The following is a 27,279-nucleotide window of genomic DNA, read 5'->3' on the forward strand; positions in this document are numbered from 1 at the left end:
TAACGACTATTACATTACTAAATTTTATGGATAGGAATAAAAGATGTAATAAACTTGAAAACTTTCTTCTCTCCAGCTACGGTGAATTTTGAATAACAGAGCGCAAGACGGAATATATAGATGGGGAGGGAGCAAGTAGTAGTTGAACATGTCAGATTCACAAGATGGCACTGAAAACTGTAGTTAGAAAAAAAAATACACGTTGGTCTTTTACACACGGAACTTTCGCAATTTTGTTCTTACATTTGTAATATTGTCTGTAATATTATTCATTGAAAAACTCCATGCGCTGACATTAACCAGACAGTTGCATTTAACACGTTTTAGTTTGTTTCTTCGAATTGCATTTTGTTTCTTGGGTTTCTTCGATATGGCCTGGTTGTCTGGACTCGCTGACAAGGCAGAAAATTTTTTAAATAAAATCGATAAAAACACCGCAGCCGTTTTAAACAAAGATAAATACGAGATGTCACATGGTCATTTGTCGGAAGTCACCTGGCTTTCTCCGGAATTTGGGTAATTTGTGTTCATATCAATTGCAAGGTTATTATTAATAAATAATTTAGCTTGCGGTATATGTTGGGCGAATGCGATTACGAGAATTTTAATAAAATTAATTATTTTCACAATATTAGATATCTTTTTTTATCCTTATATCATAGATTTGTGTTGTACAAGTGTTATGTTCTTAACATATTGTAGCATGCATTCAGAGTATTGGGTTGTTTATAGAAAGTTCAGAGCTAGTTTTATCTTTAGAGCAATCCAATAAAAATAAGAAACTGTGGAGAAACGACACAACATCAAATTTTTTCCTCTTTTAGACAAAATGAAAACACATCCAAAACACCTTTGCTAGAATCGTCGGGAGATATGTCCTATGATGCTCCCACTTCAAATTTGACGTCAGTGAATTTGCTGAATGTAGCGCCTAAAGAAGATGCATTGTTCACATATTTGAATACTCCAGGTCCGAGTCCAAGAAAGACAGCGGATTCTTTCAAATCGCTATCAACCACTTCCTCGTTATTAGTGGAACATCCTACTGACGACACGGATTCGGAGTTGTCAATTCGTAGTGATCGGATCAGTCCAACTCCGACTCATGTTTCACTAGAGATGATTCCTAATGCATTGGATGACCAAGTGTTGGATGTAGAAAATACAAATTTACATCCACCCTCTGAAGTGCAGATTTTAGATCATGAGAATTTAAAATCAATGAATTCTACACAAAATGGTATAATTTAATTTCTACGTTAATTTGATTTGTAATTTATACTTTTTTACTCACACATGCAAATGATCTGCACTTTTACATCTCAGAACAGGATAATTCCAAAGAACATTCAAGTGCTTTATATTCTGATCTTAAATATAAAATAACGCCAAGTGATATAAAAGCTGTGGAAACAAGTGATTTGGCTGATGATCCGATGGAAAGTAAGTCGGTGCGAAAATATATTAAGGAAGTGGAACGGAATTTAGAGAAGCAAAACATGTTACTTGGAAAACAAGAGACCGATCATCAGAAAGAAATTGTTGTTCTGAACGAGAAATTAAAAGTTTTGGAAACGGAAAAGTTGGAGCAGATGAAACAAATAATGGATCTTCAATTTGTTATTGACAGAAATAGGCAAGAATTGAATTCCGTTAGATCTGAATTGGAACAGCACAAAGCCAGAGCGTTGAGAACGTTGCAGGAAAAGGAAAAACTCATAACGGAATTGAAGAGTAATGCACCAACAGCTATGGACGAAGCTACGATAATGGAATTGAACCAATTGCAGTAATATATTTCACAAATTTATTTACGTTTAACAGTATCATATTGTGTAGCGCGTAAATCTGGTATTACATTGTGTACAGGCAGGAACGCGACAGTGTTAGAGAAGAGAATCAGCAAATGTGTCAGCAATTGAGAACGCTACGGGAAGAACTGATAAATGCGGATCTGAATTTGGAAAAAATAAGACAAAAATCAGCCGAAACAAATTTGCGAAATCAAGAGATTCTTGCGAGCGAGAGACGTCGCAGATTGGAAGCCGAAGAAGATGTAAGACTTCAGTCTGAAGTACGTACAAAGCGCCAGCTACATAATTTTTATTTACACAAACATGTCCCTGAGAAATTCAGGTAATAATCTTATATTAAGACTCGATATAATTGTTGTAGGAAATAAGATCTCTCAAGGATGAATTGATCAATCAACACAATAGTCTTAGTTCGAAGTTGCAAAAACAGAATTCAGAAATTTCCAGACTTAGGTTACAATTGTCCGCATCGGCGGTACCAAGTAACGAAGTGGATTCGAGAATAGCGTCTCTCACGCAAACTCTTGTTCTGAAGCAACAAGCACTGGAGTGTTTGACGACAGAAAGAAATGCTTTGCGCCTTCAGCTTGAAAAAATCGAAGTGAGTATAATTTTATTCTACGTGTATGGCGCGTGTATTTGTGTAGCTTATGAAATAGTTGTTTTTTATAGCACGAGTATAGAAATGCCGCGAGCACTTTACGAAGAAACATGTCGTATAATAACATAAATGATACGGATGATGCGAAGGCTCAAGTTCCTACGTTTCTAATGGAAACGCCGTTCGATACCAGCGTTGCCAGAAGAGTAAAGAGAGCTTATTCTTCACTGGATGCCATAAGCATTCGAACAGGATTGTTTTTAAGAAGAAATCCATTAGTTAGAATTTTAGTTTTAATTTATATGGTGAGTATATGTGAGACAAGAAGAAATCTTCGCGTTAATTGTTATTGTTATATATGCAAGTTAATTGTTATTATTGTGCTATATCAAATACGTACATATTTTTTTTCCAGGCACTGCTTCAATTATGGATTTTAATAGTACTTTTGTATTCTCAATCACCCGAAGCGCACTAAAAAAACACACATTTTATTTTTTACATTTCGAGAAGTTTTCTTAAACGAGTAGCAACATCGAGGTATTTTTGTGGTTTACATACCCTCCTTCTGAAAAGTTGTTGTGTTTTTTTACTAGAATTTTAAATTTAGACACATGTCGCCGTAATCTCGGTGTTCATGGACCTACATGTACAATTGCATATAAACATGTCTTTTAAATTGAAAATCGCTGTCACAGTAGCTGCAATGGAGAATGCAAGAAGTGTAAAATGTAAGTTTTGTGAAAAGCAGATTATAGAGAAATATATTTACATAACATAATAACAAATTACGAAAAAGGGAAAGGTTTTGTATAGTTTTAACGTAGTGTATAAGATTTACTTCTATGTAAAAATCCACGAACAACGTAGAGCATAATAAATAAATATTTAAATATTCATATACACACGTATAACAAGGTTTAGAAACTTTTATATGATAATAAAGAGAATTTATTTATTGAAAATATATTGAAATTTTTATTATCTCTATTATTGTTTTTTATGTTGAAACACGCATGTCTTTTCTGAATTTTGATACAATAAAAAATACAGGATAATAAATTATAAAAAGAAAAAAATTAAACTTTTCAAAAAATGCATACAATTCCACAAAAGCACATATCTAAGTCTTTATTAAAAGTAATTGTACATGGATTGTTTTAACAAATACGAGGTATCTTTACGAAGATATAGATACGTTTATATGGTTACAAACAAAATTACAATTCTGGTTTTGCAAATACAATATTATATTGCTCTGATAAATGTTAATTTTTTTCTTACTGTAGTTTCAAGTTAATTCCTCTTTTTTTATTATTGATATTTAAAAAAGACTAAAAGTGATATGATAGGACATTATATATAAATTATAATATTTTTATTCACATATACACGAGCACATATACACACACGCGCACACGTTCTACAATATTATATAAGATTATAGACTTCACAAAAGCATTGACTCCGAAAGTAAAATACTTTCGCGCTTAAGTTACAGAAATTAAAAATCTATGGGTATCCCATTACACATCGAATCTAATTTGTTATTCTTATAATAACGTTACATGTTTCAAATATCCACAGTTTTATTGCTGCTGTATAATCGGAAAATAGCGCGTACATGCACCTTAGGCACAAATTTCCTCTAATCAGCGGTTACAGTTTGATTGAGTCAATGCGGAAAGGATGTTTATCACATGATTTTTTTTCTCGAGGTATGAAACTTATTTTATTAATTGTGTTGAAATATATATATATGTATATGTTAGATGTACAAACTATGATTATCACACAGGGTGTTCTAAGATACTTTGAATACGTATATACTCTAACATTGCTTTCGGTTTGTTAATAAATATTTAAAAACGATTCTACCGTCGAATACAATAAATAAAAATATGTTCTTCATGAAAATGAAGCATATGTCGCGCGATATATTTCTTTTATACAAATGTATAGATGTTAGATTTATTCTAATAAGTAAATGCGACCCACACAGAACAATTTATACAAACCTCCCTCAGATGTTCATTAGACGTCACACAAAGTTATGGTACGTCCAATAGACGTTTCTAGTAAACGGTATGTCTGTGGAGAGAATTGCGTATAAAATCGTCTTGCTGCGATTTGCAATAAATTCTTGTGATTGTACTCGACAAATTAGTTATGTTTCTTTTTATAAAGTAATATAGAGAGATATCACATAAAAAACTGTCAAGCATAAGCCTTTTATATTTTCATAGAACATACGAAAAGTGCTATTTCTCGATTGTTTTCTTTGTACAAGACTCATTATACAGTATCAACTAATAAAGTAATTAGCCATTGAAAACCAAACGCTGCCACGTATGTGCGAAATAAATTCTTATACATGTAAATTAATATACGCATGTCGCAATTCGAATTGAATTTGAAAATTCATCGGAAGTTCAATTTGCATTTCGTATACATAAACAATTTTTTTTACTTTTCTACGAAATTTGAAAAATCATTGCGAAGAAGCATGTTGACTAAAAGTCAAACCGGGATATCTTGTGTGTGTATTAATTTAGATAGTTTAAAAATAATATTCGCACATACATCACAAGAACATTTGGCTCTTTGGCTTTAATTCGGGTTTTTTTTTTTTATTTTTTATTTTAGTAATTTATGTGTAATTTATGTCTACGTACGACAACGTCTCGTCGCGTCTACGTACGACAACTATGACGTTCAGCTAAAATACACTTATTCTGTAATATTTGCTCTCTCTGTTGCTACTTTAACTCGAGTGTGTGAGTTTTCTTAATTAAATGACTTAGAAGATGCAAGTTGCATGCGTTTTTGTATAATATAACTATGTTTGTGAAACAAGTCCGCAAGTCGGACGTAACTTCGTGTGATTGCAAAAAATCAGTGCAAATACAGACTTCACAGTCACAGATAATATAGAGTGTATAAATTTGCGTTAACACACGAACATAGTGTATCCGTAAATTGGTGCATCAGACGGGTGTTCTATGAAAATTTCGCATAAGAGAGAGAGAGAGAGAGAGCTGTCTGTAAATACAAATCGACTAACACTGACTCACGCTCTAATGATTATTATTCAATTATTATTCATAAGATATTACGACTTAATTATATATATTAGAATCCCAACAAACTGAATAGCTTTTATTATGTAACTTTTTGGGATCTATTTCGAAACGTGTGTTGCGTTAACGTTACATTACAAAGCACAGAAGAGTTTACTTATTAGTTCTCGTAACACTTTTGAAGAATGCGCAAGTAAAATTTATTAACATTTGGATCACATGACATTTTTTTTTCGTACAAAGGAGAAATTTTGCAAATTTGTTTTTACCATCCACACGAGACAACATTCTATACAAATCTCCGTTAGATGTGCATTAGACGTCACGGTGGAATTACGGACGTCTAATGAACGTTATGTTTGCGTGGGTATTGTCTCGAGAGAAAATGTCTCCTTTGTAAAACCTACGATATTACGAAAGAAATTTCTTCCGACATATCCACGGGAGAGAAAAAAGTGTTACGACAAAGAATTGATCATCATTTTGTTTTACTTACGTATCGGCCGAGAGAAGTTCGACTTTTCGCGTTTGAACAAATCGACGCGATTTGTTCGCGCATGAACTCTCGCATTTATTTATTACACGAACTTGATTCGTACGCGGCATGATTGCAATTATCACAAATCGAGGTGACTCGATGGCAGACGGCTGTTTTAGCCGAAATCTGGGCCAAGTGTAGGCGACGACGATGATATCGCGACGACGTTCTCGGGTGACGAAACAATTTCGTCCTGAGAGCGCGGCGCTTCCACTTTCGCCTGTTGACTCTGTTCTTCCGGATTGTTCAATACGGAACTCAGAAATTTATGTGCTTCCGCCCGTAACGCGTTCACGCGTTTCTGAAGAATGGAATTGTGTTGCACGAGAATTATTGTGCGTATAACAATGTTCAAGAGATCTGCAAAAATAATTGAACGTGATGCATATCTTTTCTCGAAAACGCTTTAAGAGAAAGAGAAATGTAAAATAAAGCGACTCTTTGAGCGCGAAAATAACATCGTTTTTATTTTGGCGCGTGTGCGAGAAATGTTTTATCCTTCTTCGGAATCTTTTCGTAATATGAAGTTCGCAACTTCGCACGGGCAATTACACTCAAAAAATAATATTTCGCAATTTTGTCAGTGAACGTACCTTTCCTCGTCGCAATAAGTCTTCTGAAATGTTCGTCCACGCACGATGGAAGCGTCCTACTTTCATCTGGAATGGAACAATGTGGAACCGTGTCCGTGCATTCTAATCTCTGCGAGTGATTTTCGCAAGAAGAAGACGGGGAGACGGTGGTCCCGGCTCGCAACAGCATTCGGTCACGTATTAGCGTTCGACGTCTCACTCCGTTTCGAGATCTCGGCTGTCGGCAAGAATACGTGCAAAGAGTAGTTCCTGCCATCGGAACTTCCGCTACGCAAATAGTCGGCGCCATTCTTGGAAAATCTAAAATATTCAAATTTTTCCAATTGCTTTTCACGAACGATCTTTATGTTTTCTCACGCTCTATATATATTTTATATTATATAAGTAATATAAAAAATATATATACATATTTCATGTGTTGTTTATCTTTTTTTTATATATATATCTATCTTTTTCTTTATTACAATTTTAATTATTTATTAATTCGCTCTTTGTCTGAAAAAGTGCTGGGAATATTTATCGATTTGTTTAAAGCAACAAAAAAGTTCATATAAACAGAAAGAGAAAGATAAGATTACTCTGTTGTCGTTTAAAATTTATTTATTACAAAATGTTTTACGATGTCATTATTGGACTAACTGAATTTGTTTGTTAATGTCTCGCTATTGAGTCACGAATGGCACATCCGGTATTTCGACGACGACCTGTATGTGTCCTGCACGTGAATATTTCTCCGTTGCCACTCGCGCCGTTTAGCGACACGATCGATGCAGCCGATGACCTGATTACCGCTAACGTCACACCGCACGTGCCTGCACCGAAATAATGCCAAAGCTTCAACCTCCTACTAGCCGTGAGAGAGAAAAAGAGAGAGAGAGAGCGAGGCGTATATATTTCAGATTGTTTTGACCTCGTCGTCTCTTCTCTACCACGTGCGAAGCGTGATGCGCGCTACACCGTACGTAATAAATAAATACAACGAGTCCTTGACATTAGTGCGTGGAAACTCGAGTAGAGGTAAAGAGCACATGCATCGCGCGACACGTGCGCATTTTTCATTATTCACGCTGCTTTATTTTTCTGCTAATTTTTGCGACACGCGTTGCGCAACGTGTGTCGTGTTGTCATATAATATAATTTTCACACACGTACGTGTGTGCATATTTGTTTCTTGCACGTACACGCGCGTGTGAGTATGCAAGTATAATTCGCGCTATTTATTGTGTGTTTTGTCACATTCCGCATCAGAAATATATTTTCACATTCGACATGTGTAAATATTTATATTTCGTGAGTGAGCCCGTTTTTCGTCGAGACGCCATCGAGATGTTTATTACCGAAAACGTGTTTTTTTTTTTTTATGTGTGTGTGTAACACAATGTACATACTTAATTTTACAATTCATTATTGTTACCTGTGCAAAAGAACGAGTACAATGAAGACCGTTTTCGTGCGTTTTCGTAATGTGGATACGTCAATGAGATCTTATGATTCGTCTCATAAAATAGTCAAATCCTACGTTTTTTTTTTTTTTTGCGAAGGTCAAATTATACGACTTCGTCTCGTTCTTGCACAATAGACAGGCGGTCTACATAATGAAAAAAAGATAAGCCTGCGGGTTTTCGCACGTGTCGAGATGTATCACATTTCTGTGCGCGCCATTGGCGTGTGAGCGCTGTGATTAAATCTATATTTATATTTATCTTAGTTGGCAAATTTGAGCGAAAAAAACCGATTTATATTAATTGGTCTCTCGTATTTGCCTTTAAAATTTTGCTGTTAATTTTATGCAGCTAAGCTCTACGTAATTAACTTAATTTTCATTCTGAGTACTCTTTAACATCAGTCGCAATATATCTAAACATTTTAGTATAGCGAGCGGCAACAAATCAGATTCGAGAGAGGAGGAGAGGAAACTTCACGCGCTCCTTCAGCCAAAAAATCGTCGTCGCCACCGCTGACAGCTGGAGTGAAATACCGCTTGAACCGACTTATTGGCGGCGCACCTGTCTCATCCTTTATCTTCCGATTACAACTCGAGAAATGTTATTCTATCACAGCCTTTCTAACGTGTGTGTTGTTTTATAACAAAACACACAATACACTTCATCTACAGAACTGCACAAACATTTTTGCGCTCGATTTAATTGCGAATCCCGTTACAAGATAAGCGTTTCAAGTATTACTCTGGCTAAAAAAAAAAAAAAAAAAAAAAAAACAATTTCTAACTAAATATTTATATGTGTAAAATGTTAAAAACCGATATTTAAAACATATCTAAAAAGAAATAGTTGGAACATTGAGGATTGTTTGATATTTACATATCTAATAACTCACGAAGAGAACAAAAACTCCATTAGACATTCATTAATCACCAAGTCCATGCGACATCTAATAGACGTCTCATGGAATTTTTGTTCTTTGTGTGAGAAGTATTTCTTTCATAAATATTCAGTCATTGATATATAAGATCTGTCATTGAGGTCTTTCGCTTTGTAATAAAATACATGTGCTTTTACGTAATAAATAACAATAAGTCCGACTTGCGCGAAACCTCTTAAAGAGAGCGAGCGATCACACGAGTTTTATTCAACCACATGTATCATGTCATAGATTTTAATCTAAACTAAACTACGTTCAAGTAGATTGCGGGAGGATGTCGGCTTATCTTTCAGAAAGAAAACCGACGCGTCAGCGTAACGCGATTTTTCATGCTTTGCGGCACGTGTCGCTGATTAATGCACGAGTGTCAGACGTAAGGGTCAAGTCATCCGTTTTGCGTTTTTTTGCTGAAAACGGCATACGGTTAGCGTGACGATGACGAAGAGAGCGAACGCGCGATAATTCTGGCGTTCGCGAGAAAGACTCGATTAAGGCACACACCAACGTTATATAGAAGTGATACACGCGCGGATCGCACGCGGAGGGCGGCCACGTGGAAGGCCGTTTTACGTCACTCTGACCTGTATAGTCACTCCATTAGAGACGCAGGCGAGTGGCCACGCGCGCACACACGCCGACCTGTATAGTCATCAGACACGTGCAAGAAGTAACAACGTCTGTTCGGGTTTTTCCCTTTTTTTTTTTTGCATTTTTTGCATTTTTTGCACCTCATATCATTTGCTTCTGTTTTTTCTCTTTTTTTTTTTACCAAAGCATGAATATACGAATGCACATCTTATCTCGAATGCAAAAAGCGAGAGATTAAAAAAAAGCATTACGAGCAAATCTATGCTGTGATATCCTAAGCGCTTCGCGTCTAGCTTTTTGTTTCGCTGGTTTTTTCTTTTTTTTTTTTTTTTTACAAACGCGAGGAAAATGAGTTTGAACAAGATTGAGCTCTACCTCTTGCTTGTCTCCTTTTTTTCTCCGATTCCCGTCTTCCTTCTCCGCAAATCTCTCAGCTAGCGAGTCTTCGCAGCTGATAAAACACAAACGCAAATAAATCCCGAGACTATTATTTACTTAGATGTTAAATTCTGTACGTATATCTATAAGTTCAAATAAGCGCGTCAGCACAGAGCCGACAAGGAAAAAGATATATTCTATCGGACGTTTTATTGCAAACGCGTTCGCGCGTTATCGCGAAGCGATAATGATTGATACATATCTCATAACAATTTGTAAATACTTTTTCTTTTCATTAGCAACTTGTGCGAACTCGCTGCATTTTTCAGTTTGTTTTTTTTTTTTTTAACTAATCGTTAACGTTCGCGCAAACAAACTCGTTACTACAAAACAAGCGGATTCATTTCGTCGTTTTGCTAATGGTTTTTGTATTTTTTTTTTTTTCACATTCTTATGTTTCGCAAACAAACGGACGAATTCAGCGACACGTCACTTCAAAATAATTTCGTTTGAAGCACCGTTATCTGACTGCCGACACGTGAAATAATGTGAGACATAATAAAAATGTGACGACATTCGCACACAGATAAAAACTAACTTCACGATTACTATCTGGAACCGTTACACGTGCGAAATAATACGAGACACAGAGTGAAAAACTTCGATTGCGCGACGTTCATTGCGTAAGGGGAAAGATGTAGGATTCTCCCTTCCTGTTCGCCGTTTTACTCCAGATCGTTAGAAAAGGATGACAGTTATATGTTACGTAAATTGATTTTTCGAAATAAATTCCGATCCAAGTTTTTTTCCCGTCTTTTCTTTGTTGTCACGATGAGACCAACAATCGCGACGATTATCTCCTCGATCGAAATTACCGCGGAATCGATTCCGCGCAATTACACACACACACACACTAGCTATTCGGCGTGAAAGAGAACGGCGTGCGGAATGGGGACCGTTTCTTCACCTCTCACACGATGCGAAACCATTGTACGCTCTTATACATTATCGATCTATCGATGATGTCGTAAAAAATAACTCCAATTCATTTCGATGTGTATTGTATATACGCAAAAAGAATTCTCCGACGTCTCTGACGTAATTCAATATGGCTACAGTGAAAGGCAAGGCCTCATCGTTGCGAAATGTGAAACAATATCTCTGTTTCGAATAGTAAATCATTCTCAACGATGAGACTAATTAAGCAATTTCGCGTTTTCGTCATCAGTTATGTTTTATTTTCTTATCGTAAGTTGGTCAAATCGAGCGATAAAAAAAAGTTATCTCGGTATCTCGTCCAGAAAACGAGCAATCGATTTCTACAATCGTGATCAAAATTTGCAAAACTAACTCGTTAGTTAGTGTATGTTTCCGTGATCGTTAATCGTTTTTTTTTTTTTTTTTATACTTTATTGTAATTTGGTACCTAAAAATGTTTTCATCTTTTCACACTATTTAGAGTATTTTTAAAAATACGCGAGAGTTATTTCCGTATCATCGAGTTTCGCAATCCCAACAAGAAAATTTGGATTCGCACGTTTTTTCAGAACTACAGATTTGCTCAGATATTTGAATTAGAAAGAGTAAGCGCGTGTATTTTTTACCTCATAATTTCTCAAAGTCAAAAAAAAAAAAAACAGAAAAGAACGAGGCGAACTCATATCTCTTTCTTTCTCTCTCTCTCCCTTTCTCTCTTTTTCATTCATTTTGAAACTTCACGTGAACATTTTCCGGGAAGAGTATCTAATCTGTTTTTTTGCACGCAGAGTTCGCCGTACACGTGGCGACTGCAAAGTTCAACGACACGAACTTGAGTCTAGATGTGTTTTCCTCGTCAACGCGTCGGATCGGAGAAGGACAGACATTCTCTTTACACTCTCTAAGCGTAATCCGCTCTCGGAATAATTAATTTTCTTTGTTCCCTCGTAATTCAGAATTCAAATTACATTTTTACAACATGCGCAAATTTATGACATCGTATGCCAATTCGTTAAAAAAAAAGAACGTCATCACGCAAGTAACGATCGTTCGTCGTGTGCGACAACGTGTGGTGGAAAAAATGAGACTTGAACTCGATGTTAAAAATATAAAAGACAAAAATGTTTTTAAATTCACAGTTTTACCGTAAAATTTATAAGAAATATTAAATCTTCTCAAATAACATATAAACACGAACACGTTGTCTCTCTATAACAAAATACTCGTGTGCTATGCAATTGTCAAAAAACCAAAAAAACGAATGTTTTTATCAATTTTATTTTCAATCTCACACACGACCTCGAATACATCCTTTCGGATTATTACGCTTTCTCGTAAAAAATAGAAAAAAACCTCAGCTTCCTGGATGAGAAAATAAATCGCCATTTTTTCACAACTTCGTTTCACAGTCCGTCGTGTGAATTGCGAGAAACTTTGTATATTTCACACTACTAAAAAAACAAACATATGAGATATAAAACGTGCGTATGTATTTATTATTTATATTAATGCACATTTGATTTTCGCAAATTACGCCGTAGAACTGTTTCCTGTTGCGCGGTTTGATTTTACTTTATCAAGTATATTATACGCACTTATATACACTGTACATGTAATTTAACGCAGCACTCTCGATATATTATTACGAAACTCAATCTGCGCGATATATATATACCTTTGAGATATCCATTTAAATGTGATTGGCGTACAAAGAAGCGTACACTTACGTGTCTGTGTATATGTGTGTGACGTTGAAAGCGCGCGTGCACAACTCGAGAGTTATTATATTACGGGGAGAGAGACTGATTCAAAAAATACACGCAGTAATATTGCAGAATTGTTTATCGGAGATCGACGAAGAAAAAAAAATTTTGTGATAGACAGTGTGATGTTAATACCTTGAAGACCGAGCCTGTGAGATTGTCACTCAGAAAACAACGCCGTGTTCCTCCGTCATTGATCTACGCGCGCTGGTGGTCGCAAATCGACTAACCACGCCGACCGGTCGCCATGTTACTCCGTTCGTGGTGCCGAGGGTACAACGGTGGTGGTCACGCACGCGCGCTCTGTATATCATACTGTATGAACTGCACGAGCCGAGGTTCGAATTCACACTTGGATGTTATATATATATATATGTACGTACATATATATATATATGTATATATGTGTGTATATATATGTACATATATATTTCAATGACAAAAGGGTCGACACGTGCGTCCCCACCACGCGCTCCGCGTCGGTCGTTGAGACATTTCGCGGTGATGTTGCTACGGAGGACGAACGGGGGCGACTTCCAGGCCAGCGACTTAGAACACACACACATATACGGTTTGTGTTTGAAGATAACTCTCTCGTAGGTAAAACTCGTTAGCGAGATTACTTCCTGGAACTGAGAGAATGAATGAAATATAGTAGTCCGCGACGATAATAGTGATGAGGTTTAAAAGATCGCAGAGCGAATCGCAAAGAGTCGTCCAATACAATATTTTTACGCAGGTGACAGCACACGCACGCACATACATATGTAAAAGTGTATAAAATTATACTAACGTTATGATAAACAAAATGAAGGTGAGATATAAACGCGACGTGCTTATTTTATTATAATACGAGATCGCAATCGCCGGACATTTCCTGCAGTATATCATAATTACTCTAACATTGCGTAATATTGCGTAATATGTAGTAAAGGAAATTCCAAAGGCAAAGCGTGAAGTCTGTCTTGTGAAAAAAAAAAAAAACAATTTACATTCACGATATTTCTCCGGAGATAAGGCTCATTTGCGGCAACGCGATTCGAATTAAATAAAATATCTTGTTTTAGAGAAAATGGAAAAAAAACAAATATAAAAACAAGAGATATCGACATCAAGTAATTGCGAATCTCCTGGTATTTATTGCCACTTTGTTCAACGTTTACATCAGGCGCATCTTGATGCCATAATTCTCTTATTGAAATAATGAATTAATAATGAAATAATGAATTCGCTTTTTGTTCAAATTGACGTGACAAGTTTTGAATGCATTCACGGGAAAAAAAATCCTGCATAGACAAATTCGATATCTGGTTATAAGTAATTATATGTATATATATATATATATATATATATGTATATGAGATACTGAGACAATCTTTCTTACGTACGATTACATTATTATTTCTTACGTACACAATTACACAACCAAATATAAAATTTGTTCACGTATGAGAGACTTCTTTTTTCCAGAATTATTATTAGTATAATTAATGATTAACCTTGGGCGGAGTTGTGTGTTTCTTCCTTTTTTCGATTTGTACAATTTTTACGTGGCTCGAAAATGATTTCTCTTTCTGTATACTTACTCTTTTTTTCTCTCTGTTTTTCTCTTGTGCGTATGTGTGTAAACATCTTTCATTGGACTTCTCATCGTTTTTCTACATCATATTCTTTCTCAATACTTGTGATTGACTCGATCTTTATGTGTTTTTTTTCAAGCTATCAGAAAAAAACAAGATTTCTCAACCCTTTATCTGTGTCTTCTTATCGTTTTCCTTCAACATAATCGTAAACGTTGTCAGCAGCTAAAGTAGCTCTTAGTATCTTTGTTACTTTATTAGCTTATCATAGGCTTGTGCTGAGCCCTATCCATTTTTCGTAGTATTCCTGATGCTCAACTTACGACGATACTTACGTAATGAAAAGTTCCAATTTTTTACATTAATGTCGAGATTTTTTAATTAATAATCGATATTCCTTCAACACACTGCCTAGACATTAACAAGACTTATACATAAAGAAATAAGCATGCGCTACAATTTAAATGTGGTTTTTTTACTTCCGCCCCATCGCACGTGACTATCTTTCGTTCAGCGACCGGACGACACTGAAAGGTATCAGATTTTTCGCACTGTAAAAAAAAAAATTTGCGTGTATAATGCAAAACAAAAATTTGCAAAGTGATAATCTTTTATTTTCGTCGTTATACCCGCTGCTCAAACCTCGAGATATATAATGTATTAACAATCGTCCTCAGAACAAACTCGGTTAATACTAGAAGATAAAAAAGATAATAATTCTCTTGCTAATTATTTTAACAAAACTGACATTTATTATTTTTTTTTTTTAATTTCTTGAGTTCCACTATTTCAACACGCAAGTAGAAGAAATGTAACTCTAATCGTTATTTCTATATTATATACAAATTTATGTGGGGTCTCTTTGTACAACTCTATACAAAATAAAATTACCTTTCACATTTACGAATAATTTGTAGAAATAATTTGCTAAAATTTCACTATCTATCTAGTATCTATAATAACATATTTTATAGTATCTTGTCACACACAAATTAGGAGAACGATGATAAGGCCGTAAAATAAGACATGGACGCTTGCACCATCTTAAAAATTGACGATTACATATACTTGTAATATTACAAAAGTGCTCGAAGTGAAAATACGGTAATTCTTACCGATGCGTAATTAGTCATCGATAGCACGTATATCTTGCCGGCTGTCAATGTACAAGGCGTAAGGCACTGGTGAAGCAACATATTTATTAATCGCGACGATTTTCGCGGCATTCTGTACCACAGAACATTGTACCTAAATATAACAATTCTTCACTTTTTTAAATCTACAGACAGCAATCGAATTTTCCTTCTTCGACGTTATTCGTAAAAAAATATTAAACTCGAAACTACCATTTAGTGCATCATAATAGTAAACGATATTTAAACTACTTCGATGTAACATATTTACGCTTTGTGAAATACTTCTGAACTGTGGTCTATTATTCTCTGGCCGGGATAGCTCAAAACGAAAAGATGCATAAAACCACCTAAACTCATCGCCACGTATCTGGTCATTTCCTCTTTACGATCCAACAATGAGAGTATCTGGAAAAAATTAAATGACGAATTGGTAACAAAGTTGATTCCCAATGAATCATTGTGTCGTATTGTACGCTCACTTGAATTCCGAGAAGACTTATAACAATTATATTAATAAACAACAATATAAATGACGTCAGTGAGAACGAAGAATCTAACAGACAGACATATCTGAAACATAAATTTTAATGAAATTAATGTCCGTTATTTTTTTCTTTTTATAAAAAAAAAAAGAATTTTAAATCTTACTCGATAGTCAGTTGATGCTGTTTCAAGACTACTATTATCTCGCGATACAATTTCTCATCTTTCTCTATGTAATCTGCCAATTTATACGTGGCAGTAGTTTCTACGAGACGACTTACGTTTGAATTTCTCCCCGGAGTTAGAGCTTCAAGTCGACTTCTTTAAAGCATTGAAAATTGATCAAACATTTGATATTGTTTACGTTTATATATCGCAATGTAATTAAGTAATTGTTTTACAGTTTTCGTCAAAACTGTGTAGATATTACAGATAATTTAATACCCAATAGCTGCGAACAGACCGCACGCGTGTTCTGCGAACACCATGTAGAGCGCATCGACTGTTATCATGATACTCATAGTCACTACAGTTGTTATGTAGGCATGAAGCAATACGAAATAATAATATTCTTCTCTCTCGAAGCTGTAGTCGATATCGAACAGATACTTGTACGGGCGCGATTTATTGAGAGGTTTGACAAGATCTAATAATTGTGGCGTCACTGGTATTAGCATGTAAAGACTCATCAATGAATAAACAAGAACTGGAAATTGCATTATTATGTCTTTATCGTTATTTAACACATTGTACAACTCATGAACCGTGTCTAAAGAAAAGCTATTTTTGAAAAATACTAATAGTATATAAGTGTGAATAACTCATTACCGGAGTAACTTATCGTCATCATTCTTCCTATCATAGCGTACTCGTGCATAATTGGCGTCTCCGTGGAATGCGTAAAAACAGTCCAATGATAATCAATGAGAGACAATAATCGTTCTATCTGGAAAAAAAATTACACAAGGCCGACTAACGAGATATTTATGTAACCGGTATTTATAGTCCGATCTTACAACTTTAGAAGATCGTCTTAATGCGATACGTCTCATTGATCGCAGAGCATCTGAAGATGAATTTAAGACGATCTTAAGATCCGATTATAAATATCGATTTTGCATGTGGTAGGTTTTGTCAGTTCACTCCCTTACTCTCAAAAGGTCTTCTCTCAAAAGTATATATGCCGCAGCATATGTAAATCTTACATTTTTTTTATTAAAAATTAAAGCGAACAGTTTGATGTAACCGCCTATTGTAATCAATATCACGATGAAGCACTCGCAATCTTGAGTTAAAGTTCTCCAAGTTTCGGAAAATTTTACGAACTGAAAATCACCAACAGTAATTGCGAACACTTTTCTGTACATTTCTAACGTTCCACTTACCTGTGTGTTAAAAATATTTAAATAATATATCGTATGCACAAAGAAACGTCGGCAAAAATAGAATCAATATTTTTTTCACAAAGTATATCGAAGCACCAACAAATGTTTAACCCGAGAGTAGTCGCGCTTTAATTTGGAACATGATGAATAAATTCGCATGAGGGTATAGATTATCCAATTTGCATCTATTGTTGTTAGTTCATAGTTGTGGATAAAATTTCGAAATGACAGCTGGTTGGTTTTTCCACGATGCAAAATTTTTTTTACGCGAAGTGACAGAATTTTGCACGTGAATTTTTGTTTTTTTACCTCGAGAAAACCGATGCTAAAAATGAATGACGTTATTATAGTCGGCGCCAGTATTCTCATAAATTTACTCTGGCTTGGCCAGCCACCAAGTTTCGACACGAGGAACTTGTTAATGTTGTAATAATGTTTTACAGCCGACTGCATTTTTCCGACTGGCTCTATCGTTGTGTCCTCAAGATCTCCGGAAGGGTCATTATTCTTTCCAACCCCTCTGTCCGAGTGGATACGCTAATAACGCTCCGCGACATTACAACGTAACGATAATCTCAGGTTGTCACAGAAAACAAACGCGCGTCGTGTCTTTATTATTCTTAGTCTTTTTACTATCAGCATGATAAAATAATTATACATTGAGAAATTATACTTTGCAAAATATATATCCGTCAATATGCAAACGATTGTTATCCCCACGCGCGCTCGATATCGATTTGCCTTTTTTTTTTTCAACAGTGTATGATTTCTGATACGTGATGTCATATTGTAAGTGCAAGATAAGTATATATGCCGGGAAGAGAGATCGACTGCGTGCGCGCGCGTGTATGTGTATGTGATGCGGCGAGTAACACGAGATATAAGCGAGACAAATTACAGCCTTGAGGCGTCATATTATGAGAATCCACGTGCTATTGTAAAAAGCTGCCCACTTCTAAACGACCACACAATAGACCACAAAAAGTTTAGTGGTTAATCGCAAAAAGTTTGTGGTTATTACATTTCTGGCCACGGTATCCTGGCTCATCCGAGATTGGACTACAAAATTTTCAGGATGACTTTGGTTACTCGTAAAAATTTGCGATTTGTTTTTTCTGTGTTCCCGAGACGACTTCAGAATTCTGAAAGCTTTGCGACACATGCTTTATTCACAATTTATTTCTTCTAAATCACATATGTATGTACATAAAATTATAGATACCTCTGATTCTATATTTTATGTAAGAAAGCTGTCAGTTGGGAGTACTATATTACAATATGCATATATGAAGAAATATTACGACGAAGAACAAATTAAAATTTTTTAAGTGAGTTTTTTTTAGTACGGTAAACTATTTTTTGTACATGTATCTACTATCTAAAATTGACGTTTAAAATTGACGTTACATGACATATTTTTTGCATATCGAGTTATCAACATAAAACTGCGACGCTTAATATATCTGTTGGAGAATGTGTTTAAAAGAAAAAAAGCGTATTTTTATCCGTATTGTTTTACACCAATACAATCATGTCTTTTTTTTTTTAAATACAATCATGTTTTTTTTTTTTTTCATACACTTATCATTCTTGTACACAATTGAGCGTGAGCCAAATTGTAAATGTGACTTCCACTTCATCGCACGTGATTCACTTTAGTACAGAGAGCATAGAAGCAATACATTAACGGCACTGAAAATTAAGTCAATTTTTTTAACTATAAGTGGAATACTTGTGCGTATGCAATTCATAATAAAAACTTGCAAACTCGATGATCTTCTATTTCTTGTCGTTATTCTCGCTGCTCTAATCTTGAGATAACGCATTTCTACTTTGGTTTTAGAAACTTAATTACTACAAACAGTTTGCAGAAGTCGTTAGAATTTCACTATCTATCTAATATCTATAGTAATATACTTTACAGAATCTTGTCACACACAATTAGGAGAACGATGACAAGGCCGTAAAATAAGACATGGACGCTTGCACCATCTTAAAAATTGATGATTACATATACTTGTAATATTACAAAAGTGCTCGAAGTGGAAATACGGTCATACTTACCGATGCGTAATTAGCCATTGATAGCACGTACATCTTGCCGGCTGTCAATGTGCAAGGCGTAAGGCACTTGTGAAGCAACATATTTATTAATCGCGACGATTTTCGCGGTATTCTGTACCACAGAACATTGTACCTAAATGTAATAATTCTTCTATTTTTTTAATCTACACACAGCAATCGAATTTTCTTTCTTCGACGTTATTCGTAAAAAAATATCAAACTCGAAACTACCATTTAGTGCATTATAATAGTAAACGATATTTAAACTACTTCGATGTAACATATTTACGCTTTGTGAAATATTTCTGAACTGTGGTCTATTATTCTCTGGCCGGGGTAGCTCAAAACGAAAAGATGCATAAAACCACCTAAACTCATCGCCACGTATCTGGTCATTTCCTCTTTACGATCCAACAACGAGAGTATCTGGAAAAAATTTAAATGACGAATTGGTAACAAAGTTAATTCCCAATGAATCATTGTGTCGCATTGTACGCTCACTTGAATTCCGAGAAGACTTATAACAATTATATTAATAAACAACAATATAAATGACGTCAGTGAGAACGAAGAATCTAACAACCATACGTATCTGAAACGTAAATCTTTATGAAATAAAATAACGTTTTACCTTTTTCTGTTTGGTTCTACTAAAAGTTTAAGAACTCACTGAATACTTAGTTGATGTCTTTTCAGGATTAGTATTAGCTCATGATAGATTTCGTCATCTTTCTCGTATTCCATGTTATTTGCTAGTTCACACTTGGCAGTAGTTCCTACACGACGATTCTTCATTTTCGAATGTATTTTCGAAGTTAGATTTTCTAGTCGATGTCTTGAAAACATTGAAAAATGAGTTTATTTTTTTATGTACATCACAGTGTAGTTAAATTTTCTAGGTAGTTGTTGATAAAACTCTATAGATATAAATATTACAGATAATTTAATTATACCCAACAGCTGCGAACAGACTGCACGCGTGTTGTGCAAACGCCATGTAGAGCGTATCAATTATCACTATGACACTCATAGTCGATACAGTTGTTATGTAGGCATGAAGCAATACGAAATAATAATATTCTTCTCTCTCAAAGCTGTAATCGATATCGAACAGATACTTGTACGGGCGCGATTTATTGAGAGGTTTGACCAGATCTAATAATTGTGGAGTCACTGGTATTAGCATGTAAAGACTCATCAATATATAAATCAGAGCTGCAAATTGCATTATCTCTATCATTATTTAAATTGTACACTTTGTACAACTTATGATGATCCACGCAATGTGTGTAAAAAATATTTAAAACAAATGATGATTTATCTCGTTTATTACCGGCGTAACCAATTGTCATCTTTCTTCCTGCCGTGGCGTAATCGTGCATAATCGACACTTCCGAGGAATGCGTAAAAATGCACCAATGATAATCGATGAGAAACAACAATCGTTCCTGGAAGACGAACAAATAAATCCAATCAGCGAAAAACGCATCTATGTGTGAGATTTTGCTCGCAAACAAATTTAGAGGAGGCATCAGAGTAACAAATTCAAGACTGTTGTTGCGTTATTTACGAAAAGAAGTGTGTTCTTCTGTATATTTAAAAGTATATATTTATCAAAATTTTTGCTCTTCCATTACTCTCGATCTCTCGTCCTCTCTCAATGAATTTAACTGCACTTAGTGTGAATCTTACATTTTTACTACTATTAAGAATTACATTAAACAGTTTGATGTAAATACCGATTGCAATTATCACTATTATAAAGCACTCGCAATCTTGCGTTACGGTCCTCCAAATTTCGGTCAATCTTACGAACTGAAAATCAATATTTTCTTTTTGTAAAAAAACATTTCGTTTTTTCTATAGTAGGTTTTTTTTTCAATTCTCTCACTCCCTCCGTCTCTTTTCTCCTACAATGTCGCGAAGTGACTGATTGTGCGAAATTACCTCGAGAATACCGATGCTGAGAGGAAAAGACAGTATTACGGTCGGCAACAATATTTTCATGAATTTACTTTGGCCCGGCCAAATGCCGATCTTCGACATTAGAATCTTATTAATGTTATAATAACGTTTCACAGCCGACTGAGTTTTATCGACTTGGCTCACCATTTTGCCCTCAACATTAACAATAATAGAAGTGCAATTGCTCTCTTCGCAAACCCCTCCATCTGCGTGAGTATAGCGCACAAATAACATCTTACGATATTACAATGTAAAGTCACGACATGATCACGGGTTGTCACGGAAAACGCGCTGGACATTTGACGGTTTTTCCTCGTTCTGTTATTATCTTTTTTATTCTTCTTACTTCTATCACATTAATTAGATATACAAATTACATATTCGGAAATTTATATTTTACAAAATAGTCATAGCGTATAATAATTATCTAACTTGGCTTGATATCAAGAATATTTTGTATATTTTTTTTTTTTTTTTGCAACACTGTGTGATTACTGTGATACACGTGTCGTGGAACAAGATAAGGAGCTTATGTCGGAAAGGCCGACTAGGTAAAGTAAAATAAAATCAAATTGTAAAACGTCAAATAAAAAATAAAAAGAAATGCGCGCGTATAGCACAGAAAAGAACCACACGTCGTGGACGTGTAGCACGGAATAGAACCACAGATTTATGCCGACCGTAAACCGTTCGTGAACATGACTACGTAGTTGTCAATGTGCACCGCCGTGAACATTTACGCTTGCGCACGGACAAAAAAAAATGATAACAGCTGAGATGCGGTCATTCTCAGTCGTTTTTCTGTTTGTACGCTGTTGGAGCAGCGCGGTGATATTTTATTTGAAGATATAATATGTCCGGTGTAATTAGCGGCAAAAACTTATTGCGGCCTAACAGCCTGCAATGCAAGAACCTGCACGAGTATTTGAAATCGCGTTCCCACGACACTCTAAACAAATTGTATCACAAGCCGCCGATATGTCTGGCCGTGTTTCGCGAGTTGCCGGAAATCGCCAAGCACTATGTGATGAGATTGTTGTTCGTTGAACAACCGGTGCCACAAGCGGTGATAGCGTCATGGTGTTCGAAACTTTACTTCGAGGAGCATCAGAAGGTGGTGCAGGTCTTGAACGAACTTTACGTGTGGAAGGAAGCGTCCATACCCGGAGGATTACCGGGATGGATACTGAACAACACGTTCAAAAAGAATCTGAAGATCGTGCTGTTGGGAGGCGGGAAACCGTGGACCATGTCGAATCAGCTGGAAACCGACAGCAAGCCGCGAGACGTAGCTTTCCTGGATTCTTACGCGCTAGAGAGATGGGAATGTGTGTTGCACTATATGGTTGGTTCCCAGCAGCAAGAGGGTGAGATTTTAAGTTTTTCTTCGAAAACACATAATTTTTGATGAATTGCAAAAAAATAGTTACACTTTACAATAAATACTTTACAATAGGTATTTCTGCGGATGCTGTGCGAATTCTTTTGCATGCTGGTTTAATGAAGAGAGATGAAGCCGATGGAAGTCCAGTTATCACACAAGCTGGTTTTCAGTTTTTGCTGTTAGATACAGCTTCGCAAGTAAAGTTCGTCAAATACATTTTTTAAACTTTTTTTTTACTTTGAACTATATATAGAACATGTAATATATATACCTGCAAATGTGTTCTTTTAGGTGTGGTATTTTATCCTGCAGTACCTTGACACAATTGAAGCACGTGGTCTTGACTTAGCCGAGTGTCTCACCTTCTTGTTTCAATTGAATTTTTCTACCCTCGGTAAAGATTACAGTACCGAAGGCATGTCGGAGGGACTCTTGACGTTCTTGCAGCACTTGAGAGAATTTGGACTGGTATATCAAAGAAAGCGCAAGGCAGGCAGGTACATTGACATCAAGATAATATTTTTGTTTTGAAATAATGCAAGATCTCTGCAAATGTAATATTTTTATTGAATGAATTTTTACGTTGTTCTAAGGTTTTATCCCACTCGACTAGCGTTAAATATCGCAACTGGCAAGAACAAGACTTTAACTAGAGATACGGACAAAGAAGGTTACATAGTTGTGGAAACGAATTATCGAGTGTACGCGTACACAAATTCCAATTTACAAGTAGCCTTACTTGGACTTTTCTGTGAAATGTTGTACAGGTAAGAACGTAATGAAGATTTTGCGCATTTCAAACAATCATATAATTCTTATATTCGAATTTGGACGCAGGTTTCCGGATTTAGTTGTGTCAATATTAACAAGAGATTCCGTAAGGCAAGCACTGAAGAGTGGAATAACTGCGTCTCAAATAGTAGGGTATGACGATGACTTTTATCGATGATATTTTTTATAACACGTCTCAAATAATATTGTAATACATCTTCTTCGTTTGTGTTCTTGTTTGTCAACAGTTATTTGCAGCAACACGCGCACGGTAAAATGATAGAAACAGGACTGCCGATATTACCGCCTACTGTAGTGGATCAAATCAAGCTTTGGGAGAACGAAAGAAATAGGTTTATATTCAGTGAGGGAGTTTTGTACAGTCAGTTTCTATCACAAACCGACTTCGAAGTTCTCAGAGACCATGCGCTCTCAACTGGAGTATTAATCTGGCAAAGTGAAAGGTGACGGGTTCTAATCTGACTGTAAAAAAATTTTGACGTGTTACTCAATAATAAAAAAAATTGTGTAATGTAAGATCAATAATAAAATATTTCTCACTTTACTGTAGGAAAAGAACTATGGTAGTCACCAAAGCGGGTCACGATGACGTGAAGAAGTTCTGGAAACGATACTCAAAAGGCGCGAGTTAATAATCGACTGTGGAATCTAATCAAATTAGATTATATCTTTCTACTCTTTGTTATATTTCTTAATTTTTGATATTCCCCGCGATTATAATTAAAATATCAAGTGCCTAAGAGAAAGGAAAAAGTTGAAAAATAAAACATCTCTGAAATAGGTATTAAGAAACAAAATTTGTTTTATTTTTGTAATCGATGCTTGTGATAAACATTTATATTAGATTTATAGTGAGAAGTAAGTTTATATTAAGAACTTAATGTTTTTTTTTTTAATTGCTCTGTTGTTTTATTTTTCAATAATAAAATTGTGTACAGTAAGAAATTACTTCGGAATTCGACGATTTAATTTAATGCAATAAAAAACCTGTTGGATTTCAAGCGTGATGTATAACCGTTCCTTTGTAATTCATTCAATATAACAATTTCTAGACGTAATAATTGCCACTTGTGCAATGGTACCATGCATGCAACACAAACACATTAAATAAAGCGATATTGTTCGCATGTTTTGGAACATATTTTTTACATACGAATATACAGTCTTATTTAGACAAATATAAATGCAGAATTATATTATTCGTTGTCAACTTTCTGGCATTAATACAGCTATGGAAAAAACCAGTGTTTTAGTCTGAAGTATTTTCAACACTTCAACACGAATCCCAAACGTTTGGCGAAGGGAGTGCTTCGTGTCAACGCTGCGGCGCCGCTTTCGGCTTTGGCATTTTAGCTAGTAAACCCTGAATCTCGTTCTTCTCGTCGTACTTTTTCCACAATTCGTACAAATTTATTATATACCGAGCTATTTCCTGTATTTTTTCCATGTCCGCGTTCAACTCGGCAAACCACGATTTCAGATCTCTCTGTAATATCACACAGGCTATTTGCATGCAACCTGCAAAGAAAACCAAATTTAATCAAATTGAGTGTCTTGAAGTGTTTATTTGCGTGCGAGATCGACGTAAAGTAATAAATACGCGGAACTTTACCGATAGCTATTTGATAAGGTGGATACAACAGACACACATCTGTTCTCAGACTATCGTTAATGATACGCCAGGCAAGAGTAAGTAACTGTTCGTCTGGCCCCACATCCTGAATTAACGTTAACAAGGGACGGTAAGGTTGATACACTATTAAACAGCAATCCAAATGCTCCAAAAGATAAAATTCGCATTCCAAAATATGATTTGTACGATACTGAAATTCTTGCGTATAGGCGTAGTTGAATTTGTTTTTTACTAAAAGAGAACAACATTAATTCAATGAGTCATAAAATAGCTGCGTGTGTCGATCGGTAAAAAATATACAACAAAAATATAAATGCAAAGATATTTTACTTACCTACAGTTCCCATTGTTGTTATTAATCTGGTATTAGATATTACTCCAAATTCCTCTACCTTTGATGCAAGAAAAACCGAAGTTGGAGCTAACAACAAAGGATCTATACACTTTAAGCTATTGCGAGCATAAAATCTTTTGAAATATACCGTGGCAGTAGCTATTACTTGCTGTCTCAGTTTCAATTGTTCACCTAACACTTGAATCACTGGGGAATACAATGAAATTGCACGTGTATGTAATTAATTTTGCACATATGTTTTACACATAAAATTCTGTTGGAAACAGACATCAGTTAACTTACTGTTGGCAAAGAAAATAAATATTTTCTGGTATTCTTCCTCCGTTAATATTGACAAATCATGCTGACGTTCTCTAACCAAATCTTGCTTGTCCAGTAACCATTGTTGGCTGTTAAAAATGAGACATTTAGGTGAAACTTCATGAAATACATCTCGCTTATGAATGATAATTCGCAAAACATTAACTTACTGATGTGAGCTTTGCCAAAAGTTACCGGCCATTTTTTATAAATAATATATTTACAATATAGAAGTTGTATTGCGGAATTGCTGACTGTCAGTGCTGGAGAGTTTCTGTGCGTATAGGGTAATAAAATACTCTCTTTTATTCTCACATTTTATCCAAAAAATCTATTCTAAGATTTCTACGAAAATCAATACACTGATAAACTAAATCTATCGTATAACATACATACCTGTATATGAAATAACTCAAAATTAAATCAAAATGATTGTCCGAAATCCGGAAAGTTTTGTCTCTAGTTTTAACCTCTAACTCTAACCAATGTCACAATGCGATTCTCCATTGAGGGGCGCACGAGTGATATAAAGCCTGGTTTACATAAATTTAAAGGTCTCGACAGACGGTTTGTGATAGTGCTTAAATTATTTTTAATTATTTTTTAATCTCCATGTAAATAATATTACATCCGACATGGGATATAGTAATAATATTGCATTGACGAGACTTGGAGATTACAGCGGGACAGTTATAGCGCAGTCAATAAAATTCAATATCGTGTTATCTCAAGTGATACTTGTACATGTATTAGCTGATGTAAAAACTCGTCTTGTAAAAACAATAATATGAAAAAGTTCAACAAAAATGTGTTGCTTTCTCAAATGAAATAATTGACCTTTTTTTCAAACCTGATCTTAAAGATTGAAAAAAAAAGGAATATTTAAATCTATAAAGGAATTATAAATTACTGCAACGTTTATACATATTAGAGCTTGCTAATTATCTTATTAGACGAAAAACGTTTTTTAATTTGTATTAACTGGCATGACACATGATGAGACATAGTTTAGTAGCTTATTAATATATATCTTATATAAGATATCTATATTTATTAATATATACAGCATACTTACGTTTATTATAATTTATAATATGGTTTTAAGTTATATATGTCTATAACTTGATATATGTTATATATAATTTATTTCACAAACACAATAAAAGTTTATTTTTTGTTATATTCACGCAAATTATATATTTCTGCTATTTTATATATATATTATACTTTCGACATTCAATTGCGCGCCTTTTTTTGATATTTGCCTCAACTTGATATTTATATCTCTAACAACTTAACTTCGATTCTAGTTGGTTACATTTTTAAAATGGTTTAAAAATTAATAGAAAAAAATATAAAATTTATTAATTTTTAAAAACGACATAAAATATTCTCTTCTTGAAAGTGAAAAGTCGACGCTGAAATAAATAAAATAAAGATAAAGGAAAATGGAATAGGAGTTGTGATTATAAAATTCATTAAACTTA

At 34.9% G+C, this 27,279-nt stretch overlaps 6 protein-coding genes across 7 annotated transcripts; 2 read left to right on the forward strand and 4 right to left on the reverse strand.

The window, feature by feature from the left end:
* The first annotated feature begins 31 nt into the window (after nucleotides 1-31).
* LOC109863549 (golgin-84) lies at nucleotides 32-4,611 on the forward strand. Of its 2 annotated transcripts, none has more exons than XM_020443815.1 (7): nucleotides 32-516; nucleotides 825-1,240; nucleotides 1,327-1,789; nucleotides 1,870-2,074; nucleotides 2,176-2,415; nucleotides 2,487-2,720; nucleotides 2,831-4,611. In XM_020443815.1, exons 1-7 carry the CDS (start codon nucleotides 371-373, stop codon nucleotides 2,891-2,893), a joined length of 1,767 nt encoding a protein of 588 aa, XP_020299404.1. In that variant the 5' UTR covers nucleotides 32-370; the 3' UTR covers nucleotides 2,894-4,611. The 2 variants fall into 2 exon arrangements, with proteins under 2 accessions (XP_020299404.1, XP_020299405.1); XM_020443816.1 differs by having other exon boundaries at nucleotides 457-543.
* A 92-nt stretch (nucleotides 4,612-4,703) lies between these two features.
* On the reverse strand, nucleotides 4,704-12,997 carry LOC109863551. The gene is made up of 3 exons (XM_020443817.1): nucleotides 12,851-12,997; nucleotides 6,627-6,926; nucleotides 4,704-6,393 (listed from the first exon to the last, which is right to left on the reverse strand). Exons 2-3 carry the CDS (start codon nucleotides 6,913-6,915, stop codon nucleotides 6,149-6,151), a joined length of 534 nt encoding a protein of 177 aa, XP_020299406.1. The 5' UTR covers nucleotides 6,916-6,926; nucleotides 12,851-12,997; the 3' UTR covers nucleotides 4,704-6,148.
* Nucleotides 12,998-15,258: 2,261 nt separating this feature from the next.
* On the reverse strand, nucleotides 15,259-17,752 carry LOC109863656 (odorant receptor 4-like). Its single transcript, XM_020444040.1, has 9 exons — nucleotides 17,609-17,752; nucleotides 17,120-17,299; nucleotides 16,743-16,860; nucleotides 16,359-16,620; nucleotides 16,080-16,235; nucleotides 15,911-16,001; nucleotides 15,700-15,836; nucleotides 15,411-15,543; nucleotides 15,259-15,338 (listed from the first exon to the last, which is right to left on the reverse strand). Exons 1-9 carry the CDS (start codon nucleotides 17,750-17,752, stop codon nucleotides 15,288-15,290), a joined length of 1,272 nt encoding a protein of 423 aa, XP_020299629.1. The 3' UTR covers nucleotides 15,259-15,287.
* A 1,488-nt stretch (nucleotides 17,753-19,240) lies between these two features.
* LOC109863657 (odorant receptor 4-like) lies at nucleotides 19,241-21,475 on the reverse strand. The gene is made up of 8 exons (XM_020444041.1): nucleotides 21,311-21,475; nucleotides 20,697-20,811; nucleotides 20,317-20,578; nucleotides 20,034-20,198; nucleotides 19,865-19,955; nucleotides 19,653-19,789; nucleotides 19,364-19,496; nucleotides 19,241-19,291 (listed from the first exon to the last, which is right to left on the reverse strand). The coding sequence occupies exons 1-8, from the start codon at nucleotides 21,473-21,475 to the stop codon at nucleotides 19,241-19,243; spliced, it is 1,119 nt and encodes a 372-aa protein (XP_020299630.1).
* A 617-nt stretch (nucleotides 21,476-22,092) lies between these two features.
* Nucleotides 22,093-24,254, forward strand: LOC109863570 (general transcription factor IIH subunit 4). The gene is made up of 7 exons (XM_020443848.1): nucleotides 22,093-22,695; nucleotides 22,785-22,909; nucleotides 23,004-23,209; nucleotides 23,306-23,479; nucleotides 23,550-23,636; nucleotides 23,732-23,947; nucleotides 24,055-24,254. Exons 1-7 carry the CDS (start codon nucleotides 22,182-22,184, stop codon nucleotides 24,134-24,136), a joined length of 1,404 nt encoding a protein of 467 aa, XP_020299437.1. The 5' UTR covers nucleotides 22,093-22,181; the 3' UTR covers nucleotides 24,137-24,254.
* A 38-nt stretch (nucleotides 24,255-24,292) lies between these two features.
* Nucleotides 24,293-26,336, reverse strand: LOC109863571 (cyclin-C). Its single transcript, XM_020443849.1, has 6 exons — nucleotides 26,189-26,336; nucleotides 25,963-26,066; nucleotides 25,775-25,881; nucleotides 25,472-25,678; nucleotides 25,117-25,368; nucleotides 24,293-25,022 (listed from the first exon to the last, which is right to left on the reverse strand). The coding sequence occupies exons 2-6, from the start codon at nucleotides 25,992-25,994 to the stop codon at nucleotides 24,820-24,822; spliced, it is 801 nt and encodes a 266-aa protein (XP_020299438.1). The 5' UTR covers nucleotides 25,995-26,066; nucleotides 26,189-26,336; the 3' UTR covers nucleotides 24,293-24,819.
* Between the last annotated feature and the right edge of the window lie 943 nt (nucleotides 26,337-27,279).

Source organism: Pseudomyrmex gracilis, unplaced genomic scaffold (genome assembly GCF_002006095.1).
Source record: "Pseudomyrmex gracilis isolate BER0280 unplaced genomic scaffold, ASM200609v1 scaffold_11, whole genome shotgun sequence".
NCBI classification, from domain to species: Eukaryota; Metazoa; Arthropoda; class Insecta; order Hymenoptera; family Formicidae; genus Pseudomyrmex; species Pseudomyrmex gracilis.

Bases quoted from the DNA above. Each gene is read 5' to 3' on its own strand.
- LOC109863549 (XM_020443815.1), top strand. From the start codon at position 371: ATGGCCTGGTTGTCTGGACTCGCTGACAAGGCAGAAAATTTTTTAAAT. The intron at 1,790-1,869 runs GTAATATATTTC...CATTGTGTACAG, and splicing joins ATGGAATTGAACCAATTGCA to GCAGGAACGCGACAGTGTTA. The intron at 2,416-2,486 runs GTGAGTATAATT...TGTTTTTTATAG, and splicing joins TTCAGCTTGAAAAAATCGAA to CACGAGTATAGAAATGCCGC.
- LOC109863551 (XM_020443817.1), bottom strand. From the start codon at position 6,915: ATGGCGCCGACTATTTGCGTAGCGGAAGTTCCGATGGCAGGAACTACT. The intron at 6,394-6,626 runs GTACGTTCACTG...TTATTTTTGCAG, and splicing joins ACTTATTGCGACGAGGAAAG to ATCTCTTGAACATTGTTATA.
- LOC109863656 (XM_020444040.1), bottom strand. From the start codon at position 17,752: ATGCAGTCGGCTGTAAAACATTATTACAACATTAACAAGTTCCTCGTG. The intron at 16,002-16,079 runs GTAAGATTTAAA...TTTATGTTTCAG, and splicing joins CAGCATCAACTGACTATCGA to ATATGTCTGTCTGTTAGATT. The intron at 15,544-15,699 runs GTAAATATGTTA...TGTTATATTTAG, and splicing joins TCAGAAGTATTTCACAAAGC to GTACAATGTTCTGTGGTACA.
- LOC109863657 (XM_020444041.1), bottom strand. From the start codon at position 21,475: ATGGTGAGCCAAGTCGATAAAACTCAGTCGGCTGTGAAACGTTATTAT. The intron at 20,579-20,696 runs GTAATAAACGAG...TGCAATTTGCAG, and splicing joins GATGACAATTGGTTACGCCG to CTCTGATTTATATATTGATG. The intron at 20,199-20,316 runs GTATAATTAAAT...AATGTTTTCAAG, and splicing joins AGTCTGTTCGCAGCTGTTGG to ACATCGACTAGAAAATCTAA.
- LOC109863570 (XM_020443848.1), top strand. From the start codon at position 22,182: ATGTCCGGTGTAATTAGCGGCAAAAACTTATTGCGGCCTAACAGCCTG. The intron at 22,910-23,003 runs GTAAAGTTCGTC...GTGTTCTTTTAG, and splicing joins TGTTAGATACAGCTTCGCAA to GTGTGGTATTTTATCCTGCA. The intron at 23,480-23,549 runs GTAAGAACGTAA...ATTTGGACGCAG, and splicing joins TTCTGTGAAATGTTGTACAG to GTTTCCGGATTTAGTTGTGT.
- LOC109863571 (XM_020443849.1), bottom strand. From the start codon at position 25,994: ATGGCCGGTAACTTTTGGCAAAGCTCACATCA. The intron at 25,882-25,962 runs GTAAGTTAATGT...CATTTTTAACAG, and splicing joins TTTTGGCAAAGCTCACATCA to CCAACAATGGTTACTGGACA. The intron at 25,023-25,116 runs GTAAAGTTCCGC...TTTTCTTTGCAG, and splicing joins ACCTTATCAAATAGCTATCG to GTTGCATGCAAATAGCCTGT.